The sequence below is a fragment of the Phaenicophaeus curvirostris genome, chromosome 6 (assembly GCF_032191515.1).
Source record: "Phaenicophaeus curvirostris isolate KB17595 chromosome 6, BPBGC_Pcur_1.0, whole genome shotgun sequence".
Lineage (NCBI taxonomy): Eukaryota > Metazoa > Chordata > Aves > Cuculiformes > Cuculidae > Phaenicophaeus > Phaenicophaeus curvirostris.
This window is the reverse complement of record NC_091397.1, coordinates 34436869-34445723: the sequence shown is the minus strand read 5'-3', so window position 1 is coordinate 34445723 and position 8855 is coordinate 34436869. Positions and strand designations below refer to the sequence as shown.

Sequence of the window (8855 nt, the reverse complement as noted above, 5' to 3'; positions counted from 1 at the left end):
CAGGAAGAGATAGGGGAGGCCCCGCCGCGGGCTGCCCGGAGACGCTGCGGGCTCCCCCGGGCCCGGCGGGGCTCTGCGCGGGGCCGGGGCGGGGCGGGCTCACGGTGCCCCCGCGCGGAGCCGCCAGCAGGGGGCGCTGCGCACGCCGGCCCCGCCCCGCCCTCCCTCCTCCCCTGCCACAGGCCGAGCATTCGCGGGGCGGCAGCGGGTGCGGAGCGAGCGTCCCGGTTCTTCGGGGAGCGACCCCCGCGCCGAGACATGAGCCCCGAGGAGAAGCCGCCGCCGCCGCCGGGCGGGCACCGACCGCCGCCGCAGCCCCAGCCCGGCCGGCGGCGAGGGGGCTTCCTGGCGGAGATCCGCACGCCCATTCGCACCGAGCCCTTCCAGCAGCGCTACAGCCTCAGCCCCGGCAGGGAGCTCGGCAGGTGAGCGGGGCGGGCACCGAGCTGCCGCCCTGGGCCCCCCTGTTGTGCCCGGGGACGGCGGGGCTGGGGTGTCCTCGTCTCCCCTCCGTTCGGGGACAGCGGGGATGGGGTGTCCCTGTCCCCTCTCTGCCTTGGGGACAGCGAGGATGGGGTGTACCTGTACTGCCCCCATCCAGAGAACAGCATGGATGGAGTGTTCTCCCCTCTCTGTTCGAAGAGCAGCAGGGATGGGGTGTCCCTCTCTCCCCTCTCTGCCTTGGGGACATTGGGGATGGAGTGTCCCTGTCCTCCCCCCTCCCGAGGCACAGCATGGGGGGTCTGTATGTGTGTCCCTGCTCTGCCTTGGGGGTAGCGGGGATGGGGCGTCCCTCTCCCCCCTACCCCGCCGGCTCGGATCGTGGAGGAAAATCGGTGCCTTCTCTTTGCTCAGAGGAGCTGGTGGGCAGGCACCAGGCGTGTCTGTGTCCCTGTCCCCCCCCCCAGTGTGCGTGTCCCTGTCCCCCCCCCAGTGTGCGTGTCCCTGTCCCCCCCCCAGTGTGCGTGTCCCTGTCCCCCCCCCAGTGTGCGTGTCCCTGTCCCCCCCCCAGTGTGCGTGTCCCTGTCCCCCCCCAGTGTGCGTGTCCCTGTCCCCCCCCCAGTGTGCGTGTCCCTGTCCCCCCCCCCAGTGTGCGTGTCCCTGTCCCCCCCCCCAGTGTGCGTGTCCCTGTCCCCCCCCCCAGTGTGCGTGTCCCTGTCCCCCCCCAGTGTGCGTGTCCCTGTCCCCCCCCCAGTGTGCGTGTCCCTGTCCCCCCCCCAGTGTGCGTGTCCCTGTCCCCCCCCCCAGTGTGCGTGTCCCTGTCCCCCCCCAGTGTGCGTGTCCCTGTCCCCCCCCCAGTGTGCGTGTCCCTGTCCCCCCCCCCAGTGTGCGTGTCCCTGTCCCCCCCCAGTGTGCGTGTCCCTGTCCCCCCCAGTGTGCGTGTCCCTGTCCCCCCCCAGTGTGCGTGTCCCTGTCCCCCCCCAGTGTGCGTGTCCCTGTCCCCCCCCCAGTGTGCGTGTCCCTGTCCCCCCCCCAGTGTGCGTGTCCCTGTCCCCCCCCAGTGTGCGTGTCCCTGTCCCCCCCCAGTGTGCGTGTCCCTGTCCCCCCCCCAGTGTGCGTGTCCCTGTCCCCCCCCCAGTGTGCGTGTCCCTGTCCCCCCCCCAGTGTGCGTGTCCCTGTCCCCCCCCCCAGTGTGCGTGTCCCTGTCCCCCCCCCAGTGTGCGTGTCCCTGTCCCCCCCCAGTGTGCGTGTCCCTGTCCCCCCCCCAGTGTGCGTGTCCCTGTCCCCCCCCCAGTGTGCGTGTCCCTGTCCCCCCCCCCAGTGTGCGTGTCCCTGTCCCCCCCCCAGTGTGCGTGTCCCTGTCCCCCCCCCAGTGTGCGTGTCCCTGTCCCCCCCCAGTGTGCGTGTCCCTGTCCCCCCCCAGTGTGCGTGTCCCTGTCCCCCCCCCAGTGTGCGTGTCCCTGTCCCCCCCCAGTGTGCGTGTCCCTGTCCCCCCCAGTGTGCGTGTCCCTGTCCCGCCCCAGTGTGCGTGTCCCTGTCCCGCCCCAGTGTGCGTGTCCCTGTCCCGCCCCAGTGTGCGTGTCTCTGTCCCGCCCCAGTGTGCGTGTCCCTGTACCCTCCTAGGTGCTCCCCTCCAGCATCCGATGTGTGTTGCCCTCCCATCCCTCAGTCTTTGGGCTGCCCCATTTGAGCAGAACTATAGAAGAGCAGGACTACAGAAGAGCAGGCAAGGGAGTGCTGGGCATCACCACCCTGTCTGTGCCAGCGCCTCCCTTCTGGCACCCTTACAGCCTCACCCCGCTGCGGCTCAGCTCCCAGGATGTGCCCGTCACTCTGTCTGGGCAGTGGTGGCAGGCAGCTGTGCCCCGCTGCTGGCTGCGGCTGGCTGTCCCTCCTGCTTGCAATCAAGTTCTCTGCAGCCTTGGGAAGCCTGCACCAATCCTGTGTTCTTCCCTAGGAGCTGGTGCGGAGTAGAACATTGCTCTAGGCTCCTGCTGGAGGTGGAAACCCACCTGGATTTTTCCTCTTCAGCTTTGTAAGGTGTGACACAGGGGAAAAACAAGTATTGAGAAGTGTAGTTTCTGGTCACTTCTGCTTAAGAATAATCTAATGGTGTAACTTTCCGAAGAATTAAAAAACTTGGTTTTGAAAGTAACTCCATATATAAGGTTTAATCAATGTGTGATTTCAACACCTGGCTGATAGCAAACAAGGCTGGAGGCAGAAAGTCTCATTAAAAGGGTTTTGCATCTCAGGAACTATATATATGGAATTTCAGCACCGCTAAACCAGTGTTTTTGCCTGAAATCGTCACTTATGAAAAGAATGACAGCATTCTTACTCACAATCACATGTGCTTTATCTTAACAGTATTCAGATAGAAAAGATTAGACAAAATACCACAGGCTATGCTGCAAGATACACCTCTTAACGTATGTGTGCAAGTTAAGTTAGCTACATAGCTCAGTTTATAGAGTAGCAAATACAGCCCCTTTGGAGATAAGGAGGAGTTTCAAAGTAGGTGTAGCTGGTCTAAGTACCTCTGATAATTTTTTTAGCTTGCCTAGGTGTCAGTTTAATGCTCATTTAGTACCTCTGAGATACTAATGGAATAATTCCTCTTTAAACATAGTGGTCTAAAGCGTCCACATGGGAAGCAGGTGGGAGAAACATCCCATGAAGTAAGAAAGCTTTTTTTTAGCATGATGTGACCCCAATGTCCAGGGCTTGGAAACCAAAGCTGTCTAAATGCAGGCTAAAAACCAGCCTGAATTCTAAGCAGCAGTCAAGGAGTCATAAGAATAGTGCAGCACAGGATGTTCTCATATCATTGCTGCTTGGGTTTTTATTTATTTGAAGATCAAATAACTTTTTAGAAAACATTTTGCAGTTCTGCCATGGTGTGAGAGCTTCTCTTATTGCTGGGTGATATTCACCCAATCTGAAACTGGACAAGATGAAGCTTCCTCCTGGCACACAGAGATACAACTGGAATGACTGGCTTTACACTAGGAACAAGAAATAAGTAGAACAGCAAATCTTAGACTGCAGCTCAAACAAGTGGATCTCAGCAAGGCTGAGTGTGGAGTCATTTTTTACTAGAACAACATTTAAGGATGACATTTGCATGAAGGTTGTGATTTAGCACCTGCAGTTATGTTAAAGTTAGTTAAGTGGCTGTTTTAAGTGCTGGTCTTGTTTTTGTGCAACAGCTGCACGTATTTTGGTTCAGACTACCTTGATCTCTTCTCAACTTCACAAACGTTTTCACTGTCTTCTGTTTTCACTGTCTTCTGTCTTGGAATATATGTGCTTGGGTTTTTATTCAACAATTTTGATTGCTTTCTTTTTTACTACATTGGGATAATAAAAAGTGGACACCAGCTCAAGTACTTCGATTAAAAACAAGCTTTTGCTATCTCACTGTGACAAAGCATAGGTGGTAAATGGAAAGCCTGCCACTTTGTAACTGTCACTTTATTGATAATGCATGCTTAGCAGAAACTGTTGGTGAAGCCTGTATGTCTCTCCTTATGGGAGGAGTTTATCTTTACAAAGGACTTGAATAAATTAGCACTCAGATATCACAGGCTCTAGCCTCAGAGGAAAAGCAGTCCTTACACACACAACATAGTCTATTCTAATTCGGTAACTGAATTTGCTAATGAAAAATGTTTATACACTCTGGATTCATCCATCCCATTTCCCAGAATTAGTGAAATAGTTTAAAAGCTGAACTTTAGGTAGAAGTTTTGAGAATAACAGCATTCCTATAAATTTGAGTTTATAACTGACAGCGGGGAGGGAAAAGAAAGCAGATTTAGCACTGTTGTTGAGAGTAAGGCCACTGCGTGAACTCACCAGGTTTGTGTGCTCCTTAGCCTCTGATCCAGTCAATGTGTATGTTGAACTTGTTATGGCACTTGGGGCCTCTGTCTTCTGTTCCTTTGTCACCTCTGTGTTGGGGAGGTGGGAAGGGGAGGGAATGTGGGAAAATGTTGAGGCAGTGTAGTTCTACCAGTGCAGGGGAGGTAGATACTGGGGCCGCTGGCCCCTGGTGGCACGTGAGAGGCAGAAGTCTTGGAGAAGTATTGCTGGAAATTGTAGATGAGCCTGGGAGGAACCTGCACCCTAGTCACTAGAGGGACTTGGGCACAAAGCTGTAGGAAATTAGACTTCATTAGTTCTGCTCACAGGGAAAACACTGCTTTGAGAATGCGAAGCTTATGTGCCACAAAAGGCTGTTGCCTTATTCAGTACCTGTAAAGGCATTTGCAGGTATATGGAAATACAGCTGCTAGGAAAACCAAGTTAATTCAGGAAAAGTACCTCAAACTTGCTTACAATGGCTACCCTGGAAAGGAAATAATATTTTAAGTTGCTTAAGATGACATTGAAAATTGTGTGTGTGTGTGTCAAATGTTTTAATGAATAAAATTCTGGGGTAGTCTTCACAGCCTTATTAGTTTTACTGTCTCAAAATCAAAACATTCTCATACAAATCTTCATCTGCATGATATTTAAAATTAAACTTACCTTTGATGAATGTTTTAAGGGTGCTACTTAAAATCAACTCTCTCAGACCTACTTGTTTTCAGTCTGTGCTAGCTTGACTTAGGTGAGTTTGAAGTAGGAGAAGACCAACTGCTTAACTCTTCTTCCTCTTACCATCTGTGCTTAAGCCATAATTGTATTGTGATGTGGGAAAGAATATATTTTGCATTGCCTAGAGTTTTTGTTTTAGTCTCGTGTCATTGTATTTAGTTGCTTTGCACTTCTTCCTCAACAAAGAACTCCAAACTAATAGCACGCAAAATATTACTAGACTGTTAGTCAATTCTTCAGCTCAGTATTGCAAGGATTATTTTATGTAAACCAAGCTATATATGTATTGGAAATTGTAATTTCTGTATAGAAAATAATAGTCTTGATGGTAGAGCTGGGTTGGAGGAAGGCATAAATTGACTGGTCTTGCTTTTTTCTCCCTGGAAGATAACAGTCACCTTGAATGACTGCTCTAAAATAAGCAATCTTCTACTAGTGAAACGTATGCAGTACATACATGTAAATGTATGTCAAGAACAATTCAGTTGATTCTCCTCATTCCTGGGTTTTTTTTAAGCAGACAAGCTCATTCCTCACCCAGAGCTAAGAATAAAAGTATTTTGGTCTTCAGAAGAGGCTGAATAGAACAAGGAAATAGTCTTTGTTTCTAACTAGTGTCCTGGCTATAGTTTCATGTGCAGATAACCCACATCTTGAATTTTTGGGTTTTTTTCCTCAAACTCTAGCATGAACTTGTTTATTTCTCAGGTTGCTTTCAGTAACGTGCATCTTAGTGCAAATGTCATGTGCCACTATTTTGTGCATTAGTAAGAATGTGTGTGCTGTCATGCTTCTGTCCTCTGCTGCTCTCTGCAGTAGCGCAGCTATGGTGAAACAATTGTGGGACTAAGTGAAAATGGAGAGTTGCAAGTAGTTGACTCCACATGAAGTTTAACAAGGACAAGTGTTGTGTTTTGCACCTGGGACACGGCAACCCTGGATGCACATACAGACTGGGGAGCGAAAAGCTGGAGAGCCTCCCTGCGGAAAGGGATCCAGGTATTCCGGTTGATGGCGAGTTGGACATAAGGCAACAGTGCGCCCTGGCAGCCAAGAGGGCCAACCATGTCCGGGGGTGCAGCAAGCACGGCATTACTAGCCAGCTGAGGGAGGCAATTGTCCCACTCTGCACTGCTGTTTTGGGCGCTGCAGTACTGAAATAAGGATGTCAAGCTACTGGAGAGCATCCAGAGGAGGTTCACAAAGTTGGTGAAGGATCTAGAGGGGAAGTCATATGAGGAGCAGCTGGAGTCACTTGGTCTGTTCAGCCTGGAGAATAGGAGACTGAGCGAGGACCTCATCACAGTTTACTGCTTCTTCACGAGGGAAGGAGGAGGAGCAGGTGCTGATCTCTTCTCTGGTGATCAATGATAGGACGTGAGGAAATGGCAGGAAGATGTGCCAGGACAGATTTAGGCTGGATATTAGGAAAAGGCTCTTCACCCAGAGGGCAGTGGAGCACTGGAACAGGCTCTCCAGGGAAGCAGCTGTGGTGCCAAGCCTGGCAATATTCAAGAAACGTTTGGACAATGCACATGGGACACGTGGCATGAATTTTGGGTTTGTCCTGTGCAGGGACAGGAGTTGGACTTGATGATCCTTGTGGATCTTTTCCAGCTTGGGTCATTCTGTGGCTCGACCATTTCAGAATGAATTCATGCGAGTAAGCTATTCATGAACATCAGAAATGGAATCCCCACACCTTGCTGCTTGGAAATCAAAAATTGTAGGGAAAGAGCCCACACTTTAGAAAAAACTGTTTGATGCAAGTTACTCAATAATTTGCATATGTAGATCTCAAAAGTTTTCTGAACTTTATAAAAAGTAAATACCTTCACAGGAATTGCTGTTGTTCCTTCATTTGCTACAGTGACAGGGATTTATAAGTTACTTTAAAAAAACTTATTAAAGAAAGGTTAGTTCTTTGTTCTTCTGAGACTATGACAACCAGATTTAACTGGTGTGACATCGATGTTCCTGCTTATCTGATTTGACATTTGGTTTGTGATTTGAGGCTTTTGCTTTAAGCCATAATGTATGCCAGCTGAAACAATGCTAATTCTGTTTACAGTCTGAAAAGATGACGTTGAGCTTCTTTGTAATCAGATATGATTTATCTTAAATCATAATTCTTGAAAGAGTCTCTTGTAAGGACCGAGAACTACTTCTAGCTTCCTATTCATGTCTCTGAACACAAACAAAAATGCTTTGAAGGATTATTGGTAGTCAGTTTTTAACTTTGGAAATATACTTTAAGGATTTGCTTGCAAAATTGTTCTTCCTTCATTGCAATGTTCTCACTGCTGGCTCTTCGCAATACAGCTAAACATGCAAAGCTCTGATCTGATACTATTTTCACTCTGTAATGGATGTTTTTTTTTGAGTTCTGAGCAGGATTTTAAGAAAAGTGAAGACGAGGTGTATGCAATGTGTACTTCATGGAAAAGTTTGTGTTTATATCTGTCTTATCTGCAGTTTTCTATCTATCAGAAATATACTCTTTACAAATCTATTTTTTGTCTTGACCATACAGTAGATGTTGTCTTTGGATCTTGGCTCCAAAATTGTCTCAGGCATGAGCCTAGATTGCTGCATGGCCATTAGTTCTATTAGCCATAAACACGGGGTTTGTTGAGTTCGGTCTTTTCTGGGATTATGTTCAGAAAAGATGAGTTCTATGAACTGTAGTTAGAATGGCTGTAATTACAGGTATAACTGTAAAGAATCCGGGCAGGATTGTTGGTCTTAAACAACTAAGAATTAGTACTCATCAGCCAGCTAAACTCCCGTGTAACCTGTCCTTTTAATTACGTCACCGATCAGGCATCCGGCCAGCTCAGCTGAACAGGACATGTGTGGCCACACACAGCGGTGGCTCTTGCTGTTTCTTGCTGTCCGGTGAATGCTGTTTTATTTCCATAGTGACTAATCTGCCATGAATTGGCAACACTGGTACTCATTAGGCTAATTAACTTGCTTCCAGATAGATTTTGTATGTAATGCAAAACAACACCCAGCTTCTTGAAAGCTGTATTATGGAGATTTCAACTTTTCTAAACTGTTTTCTCTAGGTCCTTCAGTGGTGCTAGAATTAAAAGCTTTTGACTGTGCCTCCGGAAGGAAGCTGAGCATTCAAAGACTGTTAGCAAAAACAGAGAAGGCTGAACCCTAGGGTTGGAGTATAAAGGCTTAGTATCTACCAGGTATTAAAATAACTTGCTGTTGAAGGGCTTATCTGTTAGTCTCTCAATTTGTTTTTAATCTGTTGGTTTTTTTCTTATTAGCATAATTGCTAGGGGGTTCTCCCCTGCTGTTTTTTGTTTTGGTGCTGAAAACTTCTGCAAGTATTTTAGCACTTCTGACAAATGATTTATATTGTACAAAAATCATACAGATGCATGACAGCATTTGGGATAACTGAAAATCCTTTTCATAGGGTATATAAGGAAGGCTGCTCTCAGTCTGCGTTAGGATGGGTCTACTGGAGGGATGTCGCTGCAGTGCTAAGGCCACAAACTTTCTAGAAATCTACCTAAAGGAAACGCTGTCTTTGAAATATTCTTGGGATCAGGAACATTGTTAGCATATTCCTATGTTTCCTGATGAGCAGTCTGTACTGTAAACACTCATTGTTTCTTCCAGGGTGTTTTTTGATAGATGCGTACCAGGCACCTAGCAGGTTGTTAGGCTTTATTGGAGGCTTCAGGTGTCTCTTCCTCCTGTGGTGTTCTGTGGTAACTCTCTGGCAATTAACCCTTTTTAGAATGACCGTTTGACCACAGCTTCCTAGTGCTACAAAGTCCTATAAT

General features: G+C 48.8%; 1 protein-coding gene across 1 annotated transcript in view; it reads left to right on the top strand.

Moving 5' to 3' along the window:
• Positions 1–206: 206 nt before the first annotated feature.
• The window catches only part of STK17A (serine/threonine kinase 17a), a 32551-nt gene continuing 23902 nt past the window's right edge, over positions 207–8855 (top strand). Inside the window, exon 1 of the mRNA XM_069859741.1 lies at positions 207–425. Within this exon, the coding sequence (XP_069715842.1) occupies positions 259–425 (167 nt within the window). The 5' untranslated portion in view covers positions 207–258. The remainder of the gene's footprint in view (positions 426–8855) is intronic.